The following is a 26,404-nucleotide window of genomic DNA, read 5'->3' on the forward strand; positions in this document are numbered from 1 at the left end:
ATGATGTTAAAGATGAGAAGGATAACGATAACTATAATGATATCAACGATAACAATAACGATGATGTTAACGATGAGAATGATAACGATAACTATAATGATATCAACAATAACAATAACGATGATGTTAACGATGAGAATGATAATGATAACTATAACGATGATGTTAACGATGAGAATGATAACTATAACGATGATGTTGGTGATGATAACGATAACTATAACGATGATGTTGGTGATGATAACGATAACTATAACGATGATGTTGGTGATGATAACGATAACTATAACGATGATGTCAACGATAACTCTAACGATTTCTGCAGAAGACGAAGAAGGTGGAAATTCACGAGACGTACCGACTGCTGAAGCGCAAGAACATGATCATCGAGGCCGTGCGCTGCAGCAAGATCATCGAGGGCTTCTACTCGTAAGACTCTCTCTCTGTCCATGATGAGCTGTCACCCGCTGTATGTCAGATAAACACACGTGTGTGTGTGTGTGTGTGTGTCAGGCTGCAGAAGCTGCTGACGGAGGAGGAGAAGAAGGATGGCGTGAGCACTAAAGTGTGTAAGAAGAGTGTGGTGAGGCTGATCCGCTCGCTGTCTCGAGAGGGTTTACTCAAACTCTACAGTACCATCGTCATACAGGACGGAGTTCAGAAGAAGGTGCGCACACACACACTCACTCACACACACACACACACACACACACACACACACACACACACACACACACCACAGCTAATAAACGTGTGTGTGTCTCAGGTTGAGTTCGTGGTTCACCCCTCCGTTACGCCGGACGACCCGCTGGTCAAAAGTGCCATAGAGCAGATCCGCATGCGCATGTCCAGCTCGGCCTCTGCAGCTCGGTGAGAGAAACACACTACCCACAATCCCCCACACCTGACATCATCGCTCCCCTGACCGCTGCTGTGTTCTGTTCCTCAGCGTCGAGTCTCAGGCAGAAAAAGCAAAGGCTCAGGAGAAGAAGGAGAGTAAAGCGCCCTCGCGCCCGCCTCAGAGCGGCCTGAAGAAGGTGTCCGAGAAGATGGGCGTCAAAACCCTCAAATCCTTCAAACCCGTCCTCGGTACGGACACACACACACACACACACACACACACACACACACACTCACACCTCAGCGCTGCTCATTCACAGCCGGATCTCTGTGTGTCAGTTCCAGGGCTCGGGCGCTCCATGGGGTTCCAGCCCAAGATGCCTCGTCTGCGCATCGTTCACTCCTTCCTCTGGTACCTGATTTATGGCCATCCAATCAGACGCTCCGCTCCGGCCGACCCGCTTCCTGACGCCCCCCCGCAGTCCGACCCGGAGACGCCCGCGGACGGGCCGACGGAGGCGCGGTTCAAAGGTCAGTCTGGGGTCAGAGGATGCTTCTATGAGTCGAGTGCCTCTCTCAAACACTTGTGTGTGTGTGTGTGTGTGTGTGTGTGTGTGTAGTGTACGTGAAGGAGAACAACTGGAAGAGGTACATCCCGCCCATCCCGCTGCATAAAGACTTCGGGTTCGGATGGGCCCTCATCAGTGACGTCCTGGTGTCGCTGCCGCTCAGCGTCTTCATGCAGGTCGTGCAGGTCAACTATCAGGTACACACACACACACACACACACACACATCTCCATCAGCGTTTCCTCATCATCATAATGAAGGGGCAGCATAACGATGTGGGGTCGGGTTGAGTTAGGAGTGTGTGAAACTGGGGGTTATGGTGCCAATCACAACACACTGCTCCAGCCGACCAATCAGAGCACAGTGTGCTTTTCAGAGATGTATACATCATCATGTGGTGCGGTAACGTTGTGGTTGTGTTGTATTCAGGTTGAAGGTTTGGAGGAGTACCTGAATGATCCGGTGAAGAAACACTATCTGATCAGATTCCTCCCTGCGGATTTGAAGAGACAGCTGCTGCACAGGAGGCAAACACACACACACACACACACTCTCTCACACACACACACACAGATGTCTTTTATTGTGTCGCTGACGATGTGGTCCCTCACACAGGAAGTACATCTTCAGTTTCCACGAGAGTCTCCAGAGGCTGTGTTTCATGGGCCTGCTGCAGTTCGGACCCACGGAGAAGTTCATGGATAAAGACCAGGTGAGCGTCCCTCACAGTCACATGATCCCGACTCATGGTGTGTGTGTGTGTGTGTGTTATAACGAACGCGCTCCTGTCTGTGTCAGGTGTTCGTCTTCCTGAAGACGAAGGCCAAGATCGTGGACACGACGGTGTGTGACCCGCACTACAACATGGCCATCGAGACCCTGCGGCCGTTCGAGCGGCGGCACTACGTGTTCAGCAGCGCGCAGGACGTGGAGAACTACTGGTTCGACCTGCTGTGTGTGTGTCTGAACACGCCTCTAGGTACAAACACCACCTCACTGACAGCACACGCCTCTAGGTACAAACACCACCTCACTGACAGTCCTTCCAGAAAAATGCGGCTTGCTTTTGTGATTGGTGCGGCCAAAAATCCTCGATTATGCGGAATGTTTTCTTAAAAAATGCGCTGGAAAATGCGGGATATTTATGCAGTTTTATGCTATGAAATTGCGGGAACTTGCAAAAACTGCGGTTTGATGAATAGCTTCTAAAAAAATGAATAAATAACTTCCTGTTTTACAGAGGTAGCTTTACAAAACACACATTTGAATGTGCAATCTCTTAAAGGGTTAGTTCACCCAAAAATGAAAATTCCCCTCATGTGGTTGGACACCCGTCAGACCTCCGTTCATCTTCAGACACAAATGAAGATATTTTAGTGTAAATCTGATGCTCTGAAAGGCCTCCATTGGCTCAACTTTACACTCTCAAGACCCTTAAAAGACACTAAAGACTAAAGTTACAAAGTCCATCTCACTACAGCGGCTCTACAATAACTTTATGAAGACGAGAATAGTTTCTGTGCGCAAAAAAACCCTAAATAACGACTTATATAGTGATGACGATTTCAAAACACAGCATCATGAAGCTTCGAAGCGTTATGAGTCAGTGAGTCGAATCAGCGGTTTGGAGCATTATGAATCAGCGAGTCGATTCATGATTCGGATCACGTGTCAAACTGCTGAAATACGTGATTTTAGCGATCCAAACCGCTGAATCGACTCACTGATTCATAACGCCTCAAACCGCTGAATCGACTCACTGATTCATAACGCCTCAAACCGCTGAATCGACTCACTGATTCATAACGCCTCAAACCGCTGATTCATAACGCTCCGAACCGCTGAATCGACTCACTGATTCATAACGCCTCAAACCGCTGAATCGACTCACTGATTCATAATGCTTCAAACCGCTGAATCGACTCACTGATTCATAACGCCTCAAACCGCTGAATCGACTCACTGATTCATAATGCTTCAAACCGCTGAATCGACTCACTGATTCATAACGCCTCAAACCGCTGAATCTACTCGCTGATTCATAATACTCCGAACCGCTGAATCGACTCACTGATTCATAACGCCTCAAACCGCTGAATCGACTCACTGATTCATAACGCCTCAAACCGCTGAATCTACTCGCTGATTCATAATACTCCGAACCGCTGAATCGACTCACTGATTCATAATGCTTCAAACCGCTGAATCGACTCACTGATTCATAACGCCTCAAACCGCTGAATCGACTCACTGATTCATAATGCTTCAAACCGCTGAATCGACTCACTGATTCATAACGCCTCAAACCGCTGAATCTACTCGCTGATTCATAATACTCCGAACCGCTGAATCGACTCACTGATTCATAACGCCTCAAACCGCTGAATCGACTCACTGATTCATAATACTCCGAACCGCTGAATCGACTCACTGATTCATAATGCTTCAAACCGCTGAATCGACTCACTGATTCATAACGCCTCAAACCGCTGAATCTACTCGCTGATTCATAATACTCCGAACCGCTGAATCGACTCACTGATTCATAACGCCTCAAACCGCTGAATCTACTCGCTGATTCATAATACTCCGAACCGCTGAATCGACTCACTGATTCATAACGCCTCAAACCGCTGAATCTACTCGCTGATTCATAATACTCCGAACCGCTGAATCGACTCACTGATTCATAACGCCTCAAACCGCTGAATCTACTCGCTGATTCATAATACTCCGAACCGCTGAATCGACTCACTGATTCATAACGCCTCAAACCGCTGAATCTACTCGCTGATTCATAATACTCCGAACCGCTGAATCGACTCACTGATTCATAACGCCTCAAACCGCTGAATCTACTCGCTGATTCATAATACTCCGAACCGCTGAATCGACTCACTGATTCATAACGCCTCAAACCGCTGAATCTACTCGCTGATTCATAACGCCTCAAACCGCTGAATCTACTCGCTGATTCATAACGCCTCAAACCGCTGAATCGACTCACTGATTCATAACGCCTCAAACCGCTGAATCTACTCGCTGATTCATAACGCCTCAAACCGCTGAATCGACTCACTGATTCATAACGCTCTGAAGCTTCATGATGCTGTGTTTTGAAATCGGTCATCACACCGGGAAACTGCTTTGCTTTGGTCTTTTGCTGTTATTGAAGTTAACGAACATTTTTCAACTTTCTGCTAATATGTATGACGTTTTTTGCAACGAAAATGCAGGGATTATGAAATCATGCTAGTCTCTATATTTTGCACGCGGAAATCGGCAATTTATGCGCCGAAAGTGCGGCGTATTTGAAAAAATGCAGCCCACGCATAAATATGCGGATAGGCTGATTATGCGTTAAATCATGCGATGGCATAATGGCGTTTTTCTGGAGGGACATCACTGCGCCACACCCAAACACGCCACAGCCGTGACGCGCGCACACGCGTGTGTTTCAGGTGTGATCCGGCCGCGCCCCGGGGAGGGAAGCGCTCAGGCAGGGGAGGCCGATGGAGGCATGACGATGGAGCGCAACACCAGGCTGATGCACACGCTGCAGTGAGTCAGCCGTTCTGATTGGCTCAGGCAGGGTCGTCCGTCGCCTGATTGGCTGATTTGGGTGTTTTCGGTTGATAGGGGCAGCTGTGATGTGGCGGACGATGGCGTTACCCCTGGCGACGGGCAGGGCGCTGGCGGACTGGACTCCTGCTTTTTCGGCCACTTGAAGCGCAACTGGACGTGGACCAGTCACCTGATCAACTCAAACAAACAGGTACACACACACACACACACACAGTGTGTTGTCCGCATGGTTGCGCTGTGTGTTAATGTGTGTGTGTGTGATGTTGTCAGAGCGCTGAAGACACAGGGACGCATCACACCGTCAGACTGAGGAACCTGCTGTCCAAACACCCTCCGCCCAAACCGCCCGGTAACACACGCTCACCTTCTCAGCAGTCCTGTGATTGGCCGATCCAGCCCTAAGAGTGTGTGTGTGTGTGTGTGTGTGTGTGTGTGTCAGCGGTGGAGCGCGGAGTGAAGGTGGCGCCCCCTGCTGTGCTGGAGGAGGATGTGCGTGTGAGCTCAGAGCCGTCCAGCAGGAACCAGGAGGTGCGCGGAGGACGGAACCTCAAACGCAACAGACCCAAGAGAGACGGCAGCAAACCGGCCCGCAAGAAGAAGAGAGGTGGCGCTGACGGCACGCTGATATATTACACGCTGATGATGTCATGCAGCTCAACAGTGTGTGTGTGTGTGTGTGTCAGTGCGAGCGAGCAGGCAGAGTCAGGCGCAGGATGAGACGGACCAGCGGGCTCTTCTTCAGATGACCAGACAGAGAGTGGCCTGGACACACATGGAGGACAGCCTGCTGATGCTGTGCCGCGTCGCCAGCCACTTCCTCAACCGCAAGGTACACACACACACACACACACACACACATTTTTGTTTTAGTTTTGAACAGCAGATGGCGCTCTCAGAAAGGAGGAGACTTGGACAGGCTGACTAAATCTACAGTGGACACAGGACTAAACGAACACACACCAGCCGCGTTAGTGAAGTAGATGCTCACGTGTGTGTGTGTGTTTGTGTTTGTGTGTGTGTGTGTGTGTGTGTGTGTGTGTGTGTGTGTGTGTGTGTGTGTGTGTGTGTGCAGCTGAAGAGGCCGTTCGTGCCCTGGACGGTGGTTCGTGATGTCCTGCACGCTGAGTTTGAGTTATCTCTGGATAAAACATCTCTGTCTGTCAGCCGACGCTCACGCTACATCATGAAGAACCCACAGACCTGCCTGAACTACAGGTGAACTACACACGCACACACACACCCACACACGCACACTCGCACACTCTCTCACTCTCACACACACACACACACACACACACACACACACACACACACACACACTGTGTGAGTAATGTTCCTCTGTACGTGTGATGGCTGTAGGATCTGTCTGGCGGAGATGTATCAGGATAAAGAGCTGATGGCCAGATTCCTGAACCGTTCTGACGACTATAACGATGGGAAGGTGAGACCCGAGTCCTCAACGGTTCTGAACCAGATACAGGTGTAACGGCACACACTCATGGTTCGGCTCGCACCTCAGTGTGAACTCACGGCTCGCCGCTGAGACACCGATTGAGCGATTACGACTTTTTTGAAAAAAATAAAAAATAATTTTTTTTTGTATTTTCTATATGTAGCTGCTGTTGTGCGTTTCTAAATAGTTTCTGTATTTCCTCAATATTATATAACATGTTCGAGGACTAACAGGCTAGAGTAGGCGCCCTCATAAGATTCCATAATAGAATTGTGGATAATAATGGAATATCGCGAGTGGGCGTATGGCAAGCCAAAGTGTTCATATACGCTTGGGCGGGCGTCTGATTGCGCACTGACACGTCAAAAGCGTCCTCGTGTGCTCTGGGGTCACGGAAAACACACGTTTTTTAAATAGCAAATCATGCGTCGAAAACGTGCGCAAAAACGTCAAATCGCACGTTCTCGACGCATGATTTGCTATTTAAAAAATGCGCGTTTTCCGTGACCCCAGAGCACACGTTAAGTACATGCGCTATATGGTAAATCACGCGTCGAGGACGCGCACTATGAGTCGGACAAACACACGTTATTAACATGTACAGGTAAACCAAACAGGCAGTGCAAACTTGTGTGTGAAGTGTCCAAACAGACTAAAGAACGCACTCTTTCCTTGGTGTTCTTAAATGTGCATGCTCACTTTTTAGGGCACACCTCTTACAAAGTAAAGTTACATATTGTTGACCATCTTTTTAAGTCATTACACTATTTACCACGTGTGGGAAAAATAGAGCAAAACTGTAAAAAATGACCACTTGTTGTTTATCGAACTGTTGTATACAATGAATATGGCATTCTGCAATCGTGCTGATATAGGCTCTGGAAAATAGCACTCTAGCTCATATAATATTGCTTAACTCATAATGTCCTCTTTAATTACTTTCAAACGAATGTTTATTTTTATGTTTTATTATTAGCCTATCTTTAATGAAAATACAACAACAATACAATAGTACAGTAAAAAACGTGTATATATTGTTGCTGCATACCCCTCTACAAAAGAGCATTTACCGCTTGAGTTTCCTGCTAGAATGGCCTGAATACTGAATGTGTGTGTGTGTGTGTTGGCGGTTTGTCCTGTACCGTTACACCCTGAGAATCACACACTCTTCAGTAAGGATTGAAACGCTCCTGATGCCAGTGAACAGGCTTTGAGTGAGTTTGAGATATTTAGGAGAAATGTCTCTCAGATCTTCAGTTTCTACACTGCAAACATGAGTCTCTGTGTGTGTGTGTGTGTGTGTGTGTGTGTGTGTGTGTGTGTGTGTGTGTGTGTTACAGGTGTGTGCTGAGGAGTACAAGGAGTTTGTTCGCTCTCTGAGGTCAAAGTTCAGCTCCAGCTACGGCTCCAGTGATGTCATCATACCAGACACGAGAGACGAGCTCTTTCACAAGTACACACACACACACACACACACACACACACACACACACACACACACACACACACACACACACACACACACACACACACACACACACACACACACACACACACACTCTCACCGGAAGAGCGTTTCTTCAGATATCAGTTTGCATTTATACAGTAAAGCATGTTTTGGAAAATATAACCACTACATAAATATTAGTTGGTACCATAAAGTCCCTAAAAATACAACATATTAAACTGAAATATATCACGTTCATTTGATTTAAAGACCAGAGGGTTGATGAGCTGTGATCTCTAGATCACTAACTCACGTTTGTCCATCCTGGGTTATTTTAATATATGTTTCTATAAAGCTTTATTTTATAGTTAACAGTAAGAACACTGACTTCTCTGCAGATGTGTCTTAACGTGTGTGTGTGTGTGTGTGTGTGTGTGTGTGTGTGTGTGTTTCCTCAGGTTTAAGGTCTACACGATTGACGAATCAATTGAGCGCATTACAGACACCTTGAAGAGGTGTGTGTGTGACTGACATGATTTCACTGTTTAAATCCTGTTTTGAGTTAATTATGTTTTGCGCTCTGTGTATTAATACACTATTGTTCTTCTTCTTCTTCATATTTCTAATGTGATGTGTTTCAGGAAGGAGGACATTGATGTTCTGGTGCTGTTTAATTTAATTCAGAGCACACTGGTGCTGACCAACGCCCAGATGAAGAACTACAGACCCTTCCAGGTACACTCACACACACGCACACACGCACACACGCACACACGCACACACACACACACACACACACACACACACACACACACACACACACACGCACACACGCACACACGCACACACGCACACACACACACACACACACACACACACACACACACTCACACACTCACACACGTGTCTATACTGTGTGTCAGTGGTGATGTCTGTCTCTCCGTCAGACGTTCTGTCTGTACACGCGCTACAGTGAGGAGGTTTTGTCCCAGGCCTTCCAGACCTGCCGGAATCGGGCACTAGTGAACCGCCGGCGGCCCATCACCAAAGCCCACCTGAAGAAGTGCCACTCGCTGCCCTTCCTGCCCATGTCCTACCAGCTGTCTCAGCACTACTACAGGTCTCACACACACACACACACACACACACACACACCACTCGCTGCCCTTCCTGCCCATGTCCTACCAGCTGTCTCAGCACTACTACAGGTCTCACACACACACACACACACACACACACACACACACCACTCGCTGCCCTTCCTGCCCATGTCCTACCAGCTGTCTCAGCACTACTACAGGTCACACACACACACACACACACACACACACTAGGGGTGCACCGATCCGATATTAGGATCGGATATCGGCCGCGATACTGACAAAATAGCTGGATCGGGGATCGGAAAAATTAACAGATCCACAAGCCGATCCAGGTGTTTTTTTCCGTCGCAGCAGAACCTACGTCATTCGTCAGCTTCACGTGTGTCGCATGCTAGAAGGGAGCGAGCCAGAGAGTCGGCTGTGTGGAGGAGATATTTCACGCTTGCCACGCCAACTAGTTCGTCGCTGTTTCGAGGGTATTACTGCAAAGTCAGGGTCTTTCCTGCATTGACATTTTTTTGACGGCCAAAGCCTAATTTGATGAGTTATTGTGATTTACGAGTGATGTAGAACAGATGCTGCGCTTGTGACTGAGTGACAGAGAGACCGATCTGAGAGCTCCTCCCCCGCGCGCGCTCTCTGGGTCTTCAAAATAATCAGTGTTCGCTCTCATATTTCACATATTAATCCAAATCAAAAGCTCGGAAGACCGAAACCATGTTGCACGTGACACATTCGGACAATTTTGTCCATGAATTATCACTGGGTGTGAATTGCGCTCAAAAAACATTGACTCTTCTCTGACCAGCTGACATAAAGCATACTTTCAATAAGCGGGAGACAAATTATATCCAGTTATGAAGTGTTTTCTGTGTGTTGACATCTTTCGCGATGTTCTTACAGACGGGATTCGCACACAACGCGTCTGCTAATGTCCGATTCGCCACCTAATGACTCCTTTGAACCGAATCATTTTAACGACTGGCCAGAATAACTGATCCGTCCAACACTGAACTCATGAACTCAGTTTATTAATTTACTCAGAACGCAACTGAAATGAGAACACAAGTGTGCTTACCCATTTTAGCAAGAGTGGGTAGTAAGAATTATTTTTAATTATCAACAGTATTTCATCTTATTTCTGTTGACAATGTGTAGTAAAATAAATAGGCCTAGCCTACAATCATTTAATCTGGAGTGAGGTGAAACCAGAACAAAGTTGTTATTAGCTAGCTGAAAATTTTTATTAAATTGCATATGGCAGAAAATTAGACTATTTGTTAATTTGTAATGCTACTTTTTAATATTGATATGATTATATACCAAAACAATTATCTGTAGTGTAAAAAATGTTTGGTAACTGTCAGATTACTATTGTATGTTTGACTGTTTTTTGTTTCCACTGCTACATTTTATTTATTTAAAGAAGTTCGATTACATTCTATTTTAGATTTGAATGCACAATTGTTTTTTAAATAAATAAGAATTCAACACCTTACATACATCTGTTATTTTGTCTTAGTTATGTTTAGTTAGTAAAGTCTGGTGCCTTTAGTCTCTTCAAGGAAGGGATAAGGTGGAAGATATACAGTTTATTATTAATTCAACAATATATCGGATCGGTATCGGGTATCGACAGATACACAAAGCCCAGGCATCGGCATCGGTATCGGGACTGAAAAAGTCGGATCGGTGCACCCCTAACACACACACACACACACACACACACACACACACACACACACACACCACTCGCTGCCCTTCCTGCCCATGTCCTACCAGCTGTCACAGCACTACTACAGGTCTCACACACACACACACACACACACACACACACACACACACACACACATACACACACACACACACACACACACACACACACCACTCGCTGCCCTTCCTGCCCATGTCCTACCAGCTGTCACAGCACTACTACAGGTCTCACACACACACACACACACACACACCACTCGCTGCCCTTCCTGCCCATGTCCTACCAGCTGTCTCAGCACTACTACAGGTCTCACACACACACACACACACACACACACCACTCGCTGCCCTTCCTGCCCATGTCCTACCAGCTGTCACAGCACTACTACAGGTCTCACACACACACACACACACACACACACACACACACACACACACACACACACACACACACACACACACACACACACACACACACACACACCATTCGCTGCCCTTCCTGCCCATGTCCTACCAGCTGTCTCAGCACTACTACAGGTCACACACACACACACACACACCTTGAGCAGTGTTCACTACTACAGCTCACACACACACACACACACCTTGAGAAGTGTTCACTACTACAGCTCACACACACACACACCTTGAGCAGTGTTCACTACTACAGCTCACACACACACACACACACACACACACACACACACACACACACACACACACACACACACACACACACACACACACACACACACCTTGAGAAGTGTTCACTACTACAGGTGACACACACACACACCTTGAGCAGTGTTCACTACTACAGCTCGTTGTAAGTGTGTGTCCGTGTGCGTTAGGTTCTTCACGTGGCGTTTCCCGAGCCTGATCTTCAACGAGGCCTTTGACCTGATGACGGGTCTGTATGAGGGCGTGGGCGGCAGCAGAGACAGACCCCACCGCTTCCACTTCCAGAAGGAGCCCGAGACCCCGGGGGCCGAGCAGGAGGAGGAGGACACTCAGGGCATGCTGCAGTTCCCCATGGACGCTCCAGGGGGCGCCAGCGCCTGCTGCCTGACCCTCATGACCCTGGGCCTGCTGTCCGTGGACGTCAGGATCCCACAGCAGATCGTGGTGGTGGACAGCACACTGCTGGACAATGAGGTGGTCAAGAGGTGGGCGCTCAGGGACAGATACACACGCTAAAGACCCGACCATAGCTGTAGCGACAGCTGTGGCGATAGCTGTGGCGATAGCTGTAGCGATAGCTGTAACGATAGCTGTAACGATAGCTGTGGCGATAGCTGTGGCGAAAGCTGTGGCGATAGCTGTAACTATAACTGTGGCGATAGCTGTGGCGATAGCTGTAGCGATAGCTGTAACGATAGCTGTAACGATAACTGTAACTGTAACTGTGGCGATAGCTGTAACTATAGCTGTAACTATAACTGTGGTGATAGCTGTAACGATAGCTGTAACTATAACTGTGGCGATAGCTGTGGCGATAGCTGTGGCGATAGCTGTAACGATAGCTGTGGCGATAGCTGTGGCGATAGCTGTAGCGATAGCTGTAACGATAGCTGTAACGATAGCTGTAACTATAACTGTGGTGACAGCTGTAACGATAGCTGTAGCGATAGCTGTAGCGATAGCTGTAACGATAGCTGTAACTATAACTGTGGTGACAGCTGTAGCGATAGCTGTAACGATAGCTGTAACGATAGCTGTGGCGATAGCTGTGGCGATAGCTGTGGCGATAGCTGTAGCGATAGCTGTAACGATAGCTGTAACTATAGCTGTGGCGATAGCTGTAACTATAGCTGTAACGATAGCTGTAACTATAACTGTGGCGATAGCTGTAACTATAACTGTGGCGATAGCTGTAACGATAGCTGTAACGATAACTGTGGCGATAGCTGTAACGATAGCTGTAACTATAGCTGTAACGATAGCTGTAACTATAACTGTGGCGATAGCTGTAACGATAGCTGTAACGATAACTGTGGCGATAGCTGTGACGATAGCTGTAACGATAGCTGTGGTGATAGCTGTAACGATAGCTGTGGCGATAGCTGTGGCGATAGCTGTAGTGATAGCTGTAGCGATAGCTGTAACGATAGCTGTAACTATAGCTGTGGCGATAGCTGTGGCGATAGCTGTAACTATAGCTGTGGCGATAGCTGTGGCGATAGCTGTAGCGATAGCTGTAGCGATAGCTGTAACGATAGCTGTAACTATAGCTGTGGCGATAGCTGTGGCGATAGCTGTGGCGATAGCTGTAGCGATAGCTGTAGCGATAGCTGTAACTATAGCTGTGGCGATAGCTGTAACGATAGCTGTAACTATAACTGTGGCGATAGCTGTAACGATAGCTGTAACTATAACTGTGGCGATAGCTGTAACGATAACTGTGGCGATAGCTGTGACGATAGCTGTAACGATAGCTGTGGTGATAGCTGTAACGATAACTGTGGCGATAGCTGTGACGATAGCTATAACGATAGCTGTGGTGATAGCTGTAACGATAACTAACTATAACTGTGGCAATAGCTGTAACGATAGCTGTAACTATAACTGTAACGATAGCTGTAACGATAGCTGTAATGATAACTGTAACGATAACAATAACTATAACGATAACTGTGGCGATAACTATAACGATAGCTATATTAGTGTCCGCACAAGTGGACGATGACTGTAACAATGACTAACGATGACGGTAACGATAACTGTAACTATGACGTTAACTGTGGTGATAACTAACGATAGCTTTATTAGAATCCGCACAAGTGGACAATAACTGTAACAATGACTAACGATGACTGTAACGATAGCTATATTAGTGTCCGCACAAGTGGACGATGACTGTAACGATAACTGTAACCATGACGATAACTGTGGCGATAACTAACGATAACTATATTAGAATCCGCACAAGTGGACAATAACTGTAACAATGACTGTAACTATAACTATAACATTAGCTATATTAGAATCCGCACAAGTGGACAATAACTGTAACAATGACTGTAACGATAACTATAACGATAGCTATATTAGAATCCGCACAAGTGGACAATAACTGTAACGATGACTAACTATAACTATAACATTAGCTATATTAGAATCCGCACAAGTGGACAATAACTGTAACGATGACTAACTATAACTATAACATTAGCTATATTAGAATCCGCACAAGTGGACAATAACTGTAACGATGACTAACTATAACTATAACATTAGCTATATTAGAATCCGCACAAGTGGACAATAACTGTAACGATGACTAACTATAACTATAACATTAGCTATATTAGAATCCGCACCAGTGGACAATAGCTTTAACGATGACTGTAACGATAACTATAACGATAGCTATATTAGAATCCGCACAAGTGGATGGTGACTGTAACGATGACTAAAGATGACTATAACGATAGCTATATTAGTGTCCGTACAAGTGGACAATAACTGTAACAATGACTGTAACGATAACGATGACTATAACGGTAACTACAACGATGGCTATATTAGTGTCCGCACAAATGGACGATAGCTGTGACGATAACTACAGGTGCTGGTCATATAATTATCATCAAAAAGTTGATTTATTTCACAAATTCCATTCAAAAAGTGAAACTTCTATATATTATATTCATTCATTACACACAGACTGATATATATGTTTATTTATTTTAATTTTGATGATTATAACTGACAACTAAGGAAAATCCCAAATTCAGCATCTCAGAAAATTAGAATATTACTTAAGACCAATACAAAGAAAGGATTTTTAGAAATCTTGGCCAACTGTAGAGTGTGAGCTAGGCTTGCTACGATAGTCGGTGTTGCCGGTGTTACCGGTGTTCAGACTCAACACCGCTTGCATCACTTGCCCACCGTGGCACCGCCCCACCGTCATTTTTTTTTATTTTATTTTTTATCCTAATAAAATAATTTAGTTCAGTTAGAGAACAGACAATACAAATTAAAACTGAACGTGTCTGCTTAATAAAGCATGACCCGACCGTGAGTCTCGGCAGGAGTATTCATCAGATTTCATTCATCATAGAGTGAGGAGCTGACTGAGATGATTGCGGAAGATTTGGTTTTGGTGTTTTTCAAATAAAATAATAGGCTAATGAACCCACAATTCAAGCAACCCTCCACCGAATTGGCGCTAATTCAAAACCGAAAGTAAAAATGTGCACGGCCGCACAGAGCGCGCATTGTTTCCTTTGAGTCCGACACTCTGAGATGACGCAATTTTTGCCGCGCGCACCCTCGCGCTCGTTCGTTCGGACCATGGTGTGGACGCGTCGAGTATAAACAAGGGTTCACGGACGAATTGTCATTCATTCATGGCGTGCGTCTCACACATATACCGATAAATGCCTGATTAGTGCCCTGACTACTAGGGAACTGTTGAGACGCACCCATGGCCTCACAGAACGCGCAGTTACGGACGAACTTCATTCATGGTCTCACAGAGCGCGCGTATGTTACTTTCGGTTAGATAGAATTAGTGATTTACAAGCCCCCGGCGGTGATACCGGTATTACCGGTGTTGTCACACGTCAATTAACCGGTGGGAAAATTTCCTCACCGTCACATCCCTAGTGTGAGCATGTCCAGCACTCAATGCTCAGCTGGGGCTGGTTTAGCCTGAATTACTGCAGCGATGCGGCATGAGGAGATCAGACTGAGGCTCTGCTCAGGTGTTATGAGTTTTCTCTGATAGTGGCCTTCAGCTCTTCTGCATATCACATCTTCCTCTTCAGATGTTCTATGGGGTTAAGGTCAGGAGAGTTTGCTGGCCAATCAGGAACAGGGATACCATGGTCCTTAAACCAGGCACTGGTTGCTTTGGCACTGTGTGCTGGTCCCAGTCCTGCTGGAGAATGAAATCTGCATCTCCATAAAGTTGGTCAGCAGCAGGAAGCATGAAGTGCTCTAAAACTTCCTGGTATACGGCTGCATTGACCTCTGACCTCAGAAAACACAGTGGACCAACACCAGCGCATGACATGGCACCCCAAACCATCACTGACTGTGGAAACTTTACACTGGAGCTCCAGCAGTGTGGATTGTGTGTCTCTCCTCTCTTCCTCCAGACTCTGGACCCTGATTGACTTCATCAGAGAACATAACTCTGGCCACTCAGCAGCTCCAGTCCTGTCTGTCTTTAGCCCAGGCGAGACGCTTCTGACGCTGTCTGTTGGTCAAGAGTGCGACAGCTGAAACCCATCTCTAGCATACGTCTGTGCCTAGTGGTTCTTGAAGCACTGACTCCAGCTCCAGTCCACTCTTTGTGAATCTCCTCCACATTTTTGAATGGGTTTTGTTTCACAATCCTCTCCAGGGTGCGGTTATCCCTATTGCTTGTACACTTTTTTCTAGCACATCTTTTCCTTCCCTTCGCCTCTCTATTAATCTGCTTGGACACAGAGCTCTGTGAACAGCCAGCCTCTTTTGCAATGACCTTTTGTGTCTTGCCCTCCTTGTGCAAGGGGTCAAAGGCGGACCAAACTCCTGCTTCAGTCATACAGGGACAGCCCTTAGCAAAGGACCCCGGACCCCATACTCCCCGAGCACCCTCCACAGGACGCCGCAAGGAACACAGTCGAATGCCTTCTCCAAATCCACAAAACACATGTGGACTGGTTGGGCAAACTCCCATGAACCCTCCAGCACCCTGTAGAGGGTATAGAGCTGGTCCAGTGTTCCACGACCGGGACGAAAACCACACTGTTCCTCCTGAATCCGAGGTTCTACTATCGGCCGAATTCTCCTCTCCAGTACCCTGGCATAGACTTTCCCGGGGAGGCTGAGAAGTGTGATCCCCCTGTAGTTGGAACACACTCTCCAGTCCCACTTCTTGAAAAGAGGGACCACCACCCCGGTCTTCCATCCCAGAGGCACTGTCCCCGACCGCCACGCGATGCTGCAGAGGCGTGTCAGCCAAGACAGCCCCACAACATCCAGAGACTTGAGGTATTCAGGGCGGATCTCATCCACCCCCGGTGCCTTGCCACAGAGGAGTTTCTTGACCACCTCAGTGACTTCAGCTCGGGTGATGGACGAGTCCACCTCTGAGTCCTCAGCCACTGCTTCCTCAACGGAAGACATGTCGGTGGGATTGAGGAGATCCTCGAAGTATTCCTTCCACCGTCCGACGATATCCCCAGTTGAGGTCAACAGGTGCCCATCTCCACTGTAAACAGTGTTGGTAGGGCACTGCTTCCCCCTCCTGAGGCGTTGAACGGTTTGCCAGAATCTCTTCGAGGCCGACCGATAGTCTTTCTCCATGGCCTCACCAAACTCCTCCCAGGCCCGAGTTTTTGCCTCCACAACCACCCGGGCTGCAGTCCGCTTAGCCTGCCGGTACCTGTCAGCTGCCTCCGGAGTTCCACAAGCCAGCCAGGCCCGATAGGACTCCTTCTTCAGCTTGACGGCATCCCTTACTTCCGGTGTCCACCACCGGGTTCGGGGATTGCCGCCTCAACAGGCACCGGAAACCTTACAGCCACAGCTCCGAGCAGCTGCTTTGACAATGGAGGTGGAGAACATGGTCCACTCGGACTCAATATCTCCAGCCTCCCTCGGGATCCGGTCGAAGCTCTGCCGGAGGCAGGAGTTGAAGATTTCTCTGACAGGAGACTCGGCCAAACGTTCCCAGCAGACCCTTACAGTACGCTTGGGTCTACCGAGTCTGTCCAGCTTCCTCCCCCGCCATCGGATCCAACTCACCACCAGGTGGTGATCAGTTGACAGCTCCGCCCCTCTCTTCACTCGAGTGTCCAAGACATATGGCCGAAGGTCTGATGACACGACCACAAAGTCGATCAGTGACCTACGACCTAGAGTGTCCTGGTGCCATGTGCACCGATGGACACTCTTATGCCTGAACATGGTGTTCGTTATGGACAAACCGTAACTAGCACAGAAGTCCAATAACTGAACACCACTCGGGTTCAGATCAGGGGGGCCGTTCCTCCCAATCACGCCCCTCCAGGTGTCTCTGTCACTGCCTACGTGGGTGTTGAAGTCCCCCAGTAGAACTACGGAGTCTCCAGTTGGAGCACTTTCCAGCACCCCTCCCAGAGACACCAAGGGGCCGGGTACTCCGCACTGCAGTTCGGCCCGTAGGCACAAACAACAGTGAGAGACCTATCCCTGAGCCGAAGCCGCAGGGAAACGACCCTCTCGTTCACCGGGGTGAACTCCAACACATGGCGGCAGAGCTGGGGGGCTATAAGCAAACCCACACCAGCCCTCTGCCTCTCACCATGGGCAACTCCAGAGTGGTGAAGAGTCCATCCTCTCTCGAGGAGTGTGGTTCCAGAGCCCTGCCGTGCGTAGAGGTGAGCCCGACTATCTCTAGTCGGAAACTCTCAACCTCACGCACAATCTCAGGCTCCTTCCCCACCAGTGAGGTGACATTCCACGTCCCAAGTGCCAGTTTCCGTGTCCAGAGATCGGGTTGTCTAGGCTCCTGCCTTCGACTGCTGCCCGATCTTCTCCGCACCGGCCCCTTACGGTCCCTCCTGTGAGTGGTGGGCCCACGGGAAGGTGTCCCCACGTCGCTCCTTTGGGCTGAGCCCGGCCGGATCCCGTGGGGGAAGGCCCGGCCACCAGGCGCTCGCATACGAGCCCCAACCCCAGGCCTGGCTCCAGGGTGGGGCCCTGGCTGCGCCGTACCGGGCGACGTCACGGTCCTCTTTTTTTTGGTCATCATAAGGGGTTTTTGAACTGTTCTTAGTCTGACCCGTCACCTAGAACCTGTTTTTCTTGGGAGACCCTACCAGGGGCATATAGCCCCGGACAACGTAGCTCCTAGGGTCATTCGGGTACTCAAACCCCTCCACCACGTTAAGGTGGCAGTTCAAGGAGGAGGTGTATTATAACATTCTGTTTATTATAAGCTCTGCAGTTTTGTCGTCTGTCTCTTTAAATGCTGGAGCTCTTTAAAGCAGGATGGGTTCTGATTGGCTGTCAGTGTTTTTATCGCTCATCAGCTGGAAAAATCTTTTTTGAACTGACCGTGTGTGTGTGTGTGTGTGTGTGTGTGTGTGTGTGTTTCAGTCTCACTAAAGCGCTGGAGGAAGAGGAGGAGGAGGACGAGAGGAAGAGGAGGCTGGAGGTCAAACCCACACAGGCGTCTCACACCAATTACCTGCTGATGAGGGGATATTACGCCCCCGGGATCCTGCGCTCGCAGACACACACCTCCAACAGCACCGACAACATCATGGTCAACACCTGCACTGTCCACCTGCAGCTGAGACGCACCGCCCAGCACACACTCTTCAGAGCCGACGGTCCGCTCACACACACACACACTCACACACTCATCGGTCATGTGTTTCTCATTCGTGTCTCTGTGTGTCTCCTGTAGCTGATGGTGTCTCAGTTCTGTCTCCGTCCACTCCTCCATCTCTCCCGCTGTCCTTCACACACACACACACACACTCACTCACACACACACGCACTCATCGGTCATGTGTTTCTCATTCGTGTCTCCTGTAGCTGATGGTGTCTCAGTTCTGTCTCCGTCCACTCCTCCGCCTCTCCCGCTGTCCTTCACGCGTGTGTATCGCTCGCCAGCTGTCGATCCGCAGATCTTCCTGGACCGGTGTGTGAGCGGCGCGGGATACGGAGCGCAGGACTTCCAGGCGGTGGCGGAGATCAGGGACGCCGCGTGGAGAAGGAGGCGGAGTTTGGCATTGACAGACAGGACCTCTTAGAGCGCTTCATACACCTGGAGCAGCCCGAGAAGGGGCGGAGCAGAACGCTCCAGCAGTACATACAGGTGAGTGTGAGTGTGAGTGTGTGTGTGTGTGTGTGTGTGTGTGTGTGTGTGTGTGTGTGTGTGTGTGTGTGTGTGTGTGTGAGAGAGAGTTCACTGCAGCTTCACGTGTGTGTGTGTGTAGGATCTGGTGGATGGAGAGCAGCTGGTGGAGGCGGGCGCTCTCTCTCAGAGGCTGGTGTGTGCGGAGGCTGCGTCTAATTGGCTGTTGAAGAGTGTGTGTGATGGTGGGCAGATGCAGCAGCCGTTCCTGAAGAGAAGCCCCTCCCAAGACTCCGCCCACGACACACCCCCACCTACCAAGAGACGGGCCATGGAATCGGATTTCCAAGAAGCCTCCACGAGCACAGCTGTCAATCAGACCGTCGCCATGGATCCCGTCTCCCCGAGCACAGCTGTCAATCAGACCGTCGCCATGGATCCCGTCTCCCCGAGCACAGCTGTCAATCAGGCCGTCGCCATGGATCCCGTCTCCACGAGCACAGCTGTCAATCAGACCGTCGCCATGGATCCCGTCTCCACGAGCACAGCTGTCAATCAGACCGTCGCCATGGATCCCGTCTCCACGAGCACAGCTGTCAATCAGACCGTCGCCATGGATCCCGTCTCCACGAGCACAGCTGTCAATCAGACCGTCGCCATGGATCCCGTCTCCCCGAGCACAGCTGTCAATCAGGCCGTCACCATGGATCCCGTCTCCACGAGCACAGCTGTCAATCAGACCGTCGCCATGGATCCCGTCCCCACGAGCACAGCTGTCAATCAGACCGTCGCCATGGATCCCGTCTCCACGAGCACAGCTGTCAATCAGACCGTCGCCATGGATCCCGTCTCCGCGAGCACAGCTGTCAATCAGACCGTCGCCATGGAGACGGTTGCTGTGGAGGAGGCATCGGTTGGTAGAGTTGATGCGAACTCAGAACAGCATGTGCCAGATGACAAGGGGGCGGGGCTTAATGAAGTCTCCTCCCCCTCTCAGATCAGAGGTGTGTGTTTGGACAGTGTTGTCTGGTTTGTTGTGGTGTGTGTGTGTGTTGACGTCTCCATCTGTGGTTTCAGATGATGCTGAAGGAGCCGCTGACCCGGAGCAACAGTGAGTGAATCACATGACTTCTGTTGTGAACTTTTCTCTTCTAAAGTGTAGGAAACTCAGAAGATGAAGACCAGGAGACTTCGGGATCAAACAGAAGTTATTCTTTTAATGAGAACTCTCTGTGCTGCAGGTCGTCCGAAAACAGTCTGATTTAACAGTACAAAACAATGCATTTTATCTACATTTCAGGGGGAGGGATTATACAGCAGGGGGAGGGGTTATACAGCAGGGGAGGAGACATTCAAAATAGGGACACACCCCAAACATTCCTGTCTCATCAGCCGTAATTCAATCAGCATAACAGTGTCATTCAAATGCAGAGATGCTAATCCAATCACTCAGGCAGTATTGCTCTAAACTTGTCATGGTAAATAGTCAGGAAGTGCATAAAGACAAAATACTTAATATCTCAACCACTCACACGGCCTGACGTAATCTCCTTAGAATTTCCTCAAGTTTACTTCAAAATGTAAAACACAGATATAGATCATGTTTTCAGTTATATTCTATTACATTGGAACCTAGATATAACAATGTATAAATTTGTAATCTTACACTTCATGACATCTGACATCATCAGTCTGGTGTGTGTGTGTCTCAGTGTGGGCCGTGAGTCGGTGCAGTTCGTCAGCCGGCCGTGGCGTGTGGTGGACGGCTCGTTGAACCGGCCGGTGTGTAAGGGCATGCTGGAGTCTCTACTGCTGCACATCATGACCAGCCCAGCCCTGCTCGAGAGTGTGCTGCTGCAGCACTACAGTCAGGTGCTCCAGCCCGTGGTGATCCTGGACCTGCTGCAGGTGACTCTCACACACACACACACACACACACACTACAGTCAGGTGCTCCAGCCCGTGGTGATCCTGGACCTGCTGCAGGTGACTCTCTCACACACACACACACACACACACACACACACTACAGTCAGGTGCTCCAGCCCGTGGTGATCCTGGACCTGCTGCAGGTGACTCTCACACACACACACACACACACACACTACAGTCAGGTGCTCCAGCCCGTGGTGATCCTGGACCTGCTGCAGGTGACTCTCACACACACACACACACACACACTACAGTCAGGTGCTCCAGCCCGTGGTGATCCTGGACCTGCTGCAGGTGACTCTCACACACACACACACACACACACACACACACACACACACACACACACACACTACAGTCAGGTGCTCCAGCCCGTGGTGATCCTGGACCTGCTGCAGGTGACTCTCACACACACACAACAGCCATTTGTAGTGGTGTCCGAAACTATAGTGGACGTTATTGAGTGCACTCATTCATAGCTCTGAATGAGTGACCTTACCGCTGTCCGATCGCCCCATGTGCCCTCATTCTCCACTACTCCACTACAACAAGCTTAAAGTTAACCCTAGAGCTCTTTACTTGTGTAGCACTGAACTTTAGGCTACTTACGTAACCCCGGTTCTCTTTCAAACATTCGCTCAGTATCTCACTATGGGATATGGACAACTCCCGTATTGCAGATATGCTGTCCGAAGCAGGCATGTCAACCAACTCAGTGATGTAGGCTTTAACATAACACAACACCCATAACTATTACACAAATAGAACAGGAATGTATGTGTACAAAATGAAAACACCTCAAAGAGTGTTATACACTTAGGACGGAATGAGCCAGCGATGTCTATAAAATCATCGGAGGCGATGCCCAACTCGCTGCTGCACAAACGTCCTGAACTGAAACGCCCTTAAACAGTGCCCATGAGGTGGCCAAACCTCTGGTAGAATGAGCCTTCAGCCCCTCCGGAGGACAAAGACCCTTGCTATTATAACTTCTTATAATAGCTTCCACTACCCAGTGGGACAGGCGCTGATGTGAAATAGGTTTACCCTTATGAGAATCAGCCCAAGAAACAAATAACTGATTACTGTTCCTTAGTGCTTTCGTTCTGTCCACGTAGAAGAAGAAGAATAGAGGGCAATGAGTGTTTCATGCGAGGCGAAGAGATCTACGGCAGCTCGGCCGAACCTCTCCCACAACTGGTTCCCTACCTGAGGGTGGAGAGTCCGTTCTCCATACAGCGGATTTCCTCTGGACAGGAGAGGAAACATTTTCACGCTCCCACATTCATTATTCCCGGAACATGTGTTGCCCGTAGTGAATGAAAATGCTTCACGCCCCACACGATCAGTTTCTGTGCCAGACTGATTTATGTGTGCCCTCGCCGTTGTGTTGTCTGATCTGATCAAAACATGGTGGATCTTTAGATACTGCACAAAATGTTGCAATGCTAGAAACACCGTTAACATGTTAATTCTGTGTAGGGCACTGGGGGTACTGGTGCCAACTTCACAACTGAACTGGTCATTATATAACTTTTTTCTGTGAACAATTCCCCTGTCCAACGTCTTCTCTTGATTGGAGGGGGAGAAATTGACCGCTCTCTTTGAGGGAGGACAACAACAGATACTCCGAGTGCTGTTGTTCATCCCTTTGTTCTGAATGTAATGAGTGTTAGGTCGCTCGTTGTTTCTTCCCTCCCTGAGGGTTTGCTGGCCTGTGTCTAGCTGCAGCTGCCGCAGAGGAAGGTTTTCCCCTCGGCTGAGCCGGGTTAGATTGTGGCCTGCTGAGGCTGAGATGGTCTAGGGCCTCTGAAGGCTGACTGACCACTCCTGTGGGAGCTTCAAACCCGGGTCGTGGTGGCTGAGAAGTACGAGCAGTGGGTCTGTGAGGAAGGCAAGTTTGGAACGCCTCACCTTCCTGTTTCCTCAGATCACACCTTTGTCGCATTGCAGTGACCGATGCCCCGAAAAGGGCTTTCCAAGAAGCGTCCAAGAAGTCCACCTTCTCTCTGTCTGAGAGCCCCAGCCAGAGAGCCAGTGTTTACGTTCTGCCAACACCATTCACACACCTTTGCTAACTGGCCAGCAGCATTAGCAGCTCATCTTCCTCTTCGTCGTATCAGTGTGTGCTCGGCAAGAGCGCCACCAAGTGGTGTTTTACTGTCACTTCAGCAGCTCCAGGTGAACTAAAGCGCTGATCTTATTGGTCGGACAGTTTTTAACACGCCGCGTCAAAACAAAAACAAACCTGAGGCGTTTTTTTTAAATGTCGCTTTTACGCCTGCCGTTTTGCGTGTCGGTGTGCATACTCACATTGGCACGCTTTGTTTAGTCATGAGGCGTTAAACGTTGGTGATAAATGTGCGCAAAAATCGTAAACCCTGTTTAAAGTGAACTGGCTCAATGAGGAACGGTGTGTGTGTGTGTGTGTGTTGTGTTGATTCTGATGTGTGTGTGTTGTGTTCTCAGGTCCTGGTGGATATCGGCTGCGTGAGGAAGCGCTACACTGTCCAGCCGCCCAAAGCCACGCTCTTCTCCAAGCCCAAGGTGCCGCAGGTCAAAGGTCAGTCCGAGGTCAGGCTGAGGGACGCAGGGACGGCGTTCTACGAGCCCACGGTGGACTGTGTGCTGAGGCTGGCGCGAGTGTTTCCTCACGAGCTCAACTGGAACAAATGGGTTCAGCTGTGTCTGCGCGCCTGAGGGTGTGTGTGTGTGTGTTTTAATGTCAGCTGGTTCTACTGCACTAAATAAAGACGTTTGGCTGTTTGAATCCTGACCTCAGTTTCTGTGTCCAAACGCTCTTCAGCTGCCCACACACACATGAGCTGTGATGAGACCGAGAAATGCCTCATTATATGGCAGTCAATCTTGACATAGTCACATATTGAGTCATAATTATGAGATTAAAAGTCGTGACCGCAGTACCAAAGCCATATTCAGAACTCCTGAGGAATCCCAGCGCTAGAGAAGGTCCAGGGTCGTGTTCTGATGGCTGACCTGATGAGCTCTCCTGGACTCACTCCAGTAATGCCCCATCAATGCAGAGGAAATCGATTGCAACTTCAACACCATCGACTCACAGAAACATCACTTCAGGAAGTTCACGAAACTGCTTCAACTGCAACGGCAATGCAAGTATCGGCCATTTGAACCAATCAGGGTCAGGATAAGCAGTAAAATAACCCGGCGATGGTTCTTTTCATGGTTCATGACTCTTTTCCATAGCTTCATTCCCGTTTTCTGGTTTCATTCTGTCTCTTTCCATCTTACCCATGTATGTGATTTGTGTGTATGAGTTTCTGTTAGATTAGCTAATAAAATGTATGCACAATACATATCTGGTTCACTTAAATGATCGATTTTGTTACAAAATCAGGGGTCTTCAACTAAAATAGCTTGAGGTCCAGTAAATAAACCCTCCTCACCGGCCGAGGTCCGGACCATTATATACCTAAAAACAATAATTTATGTTTATTGCCAGATTAAAGAAATTAGTGTAGATAATAAAATATATGTTCCCATATGGACAAAACATGTCTGTTCATTTTGTTAAAGCAAACAAAAATTGATCTCATTTTGTTGTTCTGTTATGTCCTTTAAGTTGCTTTGGGACAAAATATCTAAATTCAACCAGTAACCATGTCCGACAAAAATATGATTAACTAAAAATGCCTTCATCTCTAAATCTGCACTGAAAATACATTCATTTCAACATTACTAGCAACTAAAGTGCTTTTCCCTGCTGAACTAAGATAAATCATAACAATCAATGAACGCAAATCCCCCTGGTTAAAAAAATAATCAGAAATCTCATAACACAGTTTATGTTTATTCACATGTATACAGGTGCAGGTCATATAATTAGAATATCATCAAAAAGTTGATTTATTTCACTAATTCCATTCAAAAAGTGAAACTTGTATATTATATTCATTCATTACACACAGACTGATATATTTCAAATGCTTATTTCTTTTAATTTTTATGATTATAACTGACAACTAAGGAAAATCCCAAATTCAATATCTCAGAGAATTAGAATATTGTGAAAAGGTTGAATATTGAAGACACTCTAATCAGCTGATGAACTCAAAACACCTGCAAAGGCCTTTAATGGTCTCTCAGTCTAGTTCTGTAGGCCACACAATCATGGGGAAGAAGCTGACCTGACAGCTGTCCAAAAGACGACCTTTGACCCCTTGCACAAGGAGGGCAAGACACACAAGGTCATTGCAAAAGAGGCTGGCTGTTCACAGAGCTCTGTGTCCAAGCACATTAATAGAGAGGCGAAGGGAAGGAAAAGATGTGCTAGAAAAAAGTGTAGAAGCAATAGGGATAACCGCACCCTGGAGAGGATTGAGAAACAAAACCCATTCAGAAATGTGGGGGAGATTCACAAAGAGTGGACTGGAGCTGGAGTCAGTGCTTCAAGAACCTCTACACACAGACGTATGACAGACATGGGTTTCAGCTGTCGCACTCTTGACCAACAGACAGCGTCAGAAGCGTCTCGCCTGGGCTAAAGACAGACAGGACTGGAGCTGCTGAGGGGCCAGAGTTATGTTCTCTGATGAAGTCAATCAGGGTCCAGAGTCTGGAGGAAGAGAGGAGAGACACACAATCCACACTGCTGGAGCTCCAGTGTAAAGTTTCCACAGTCAGGGATGGTTTGGGGTGCCATGTCATGCGCTGGTGTTGGTCCACTGTGTTTTCTGAGGTCAGAGGTCAACGCAGCCGTACTCCAGGAAGCTTTAGAGCACTTCAAGCTTCCTGCTACTGACCAACTTTATGGAGATGCAGATTTCATTTTCCAGCAGGACTGGGACCAGCACACAGTACCAAAGCAACCAGTGCCTGGTTTAAGGACCATGGTATCCCTGTTCTTAACTGGCCAGCAAACTCGCCTGACCTTAACCCCATACAACATCTGAAGAGGAAGATGTGATATGCAGAAGAGCTGAAGGCCACTATCAGAGA

At 48.3% G+C, this 26,404-nt stretch overlaps 1 protein-coding gene across 1 annotated transcript in view; it reads left to right on the top strand.

Moving 5' to 3' along the window:
* gtf3c1 (general transcription factor IIIC subunit 1) overlaps positions 1–24,251 on the top strand; it is a 38,515-nt gene extending 14,264 nt beyond the window's left edge. The window contains 28 exon segments of the mRNA XM_079812590.1: positions 326–429; positions 514–667; positions 767–870; positions 950–1,089; positions 1,180–1,371; positions 1,461–1,606; positions 1,839–1,936; positions 2,025–2,121; positions 2,208–2,388; positions 4,871–4,970; positions 5,049–5,184; positions 5,265–5,343; positions 5,434–5,598; positions 5,678–5,823; positions 6,067–6,209; positions 6,354–6,435; positions 7,788–7,900; positions 8,353–8,409; positions 8,536–8,629; positions 8,842–9,014; positions 11,562–11,876; positions 18,790–19,025; positions 19,234–19,403; positions 19,406–19,516; positions 19,638–20,499; positions 20,573–20,606; positions 21,208–21,403; positions 23,897–24,251. Of these exon segments, the coding sequence (XP_079668716.1) occupies positions 326–429; positions 514–667; positions 767–870; positions 950–1,089; positions 1,180–1,371; positions 1,461–1,606; positions 1,839–1,936; positions 2,025–2,121; positions 2,208–2,388; positions 4,871–4,970; positions 5,049–5,184; positions 5,265–5,343; positions 5,434–5,598; positions 5,678–5,823; positions 6,067–6,209; positions 6,354–6,435; positions 7,788–7,900; positions 8,353–8,409; positions 8,536–8,629; positions 8,842–9,014; positions 11,562–11,876; positions 18,790–19,025; positions 19,234–19,403; positions 19,406–19,516; positions 19,638–20,499; positions 20,573–20,606; positions 21,208–21,403; positions 23,897–24,127 (4,659 nt within the window). The 3' untranslated portion in view covers positions 24,128–24,251.
* The last annotated feature ends 2,153 nt before the right edge of the window (positions 24,252–26,404 follow it).

Source organism: Gobio gobio (genome assembly GCF_949357685.1).
Source record: "Gobio gobio genome assembly, chromosome: 3".
Taxonomy (NCBI): domain Eukaryota; kingdom Metazoa; phylum Chordata; class Actinopteri; order Cypriniformes; family Gobionidae; genus Gobio; species Gobio gobio.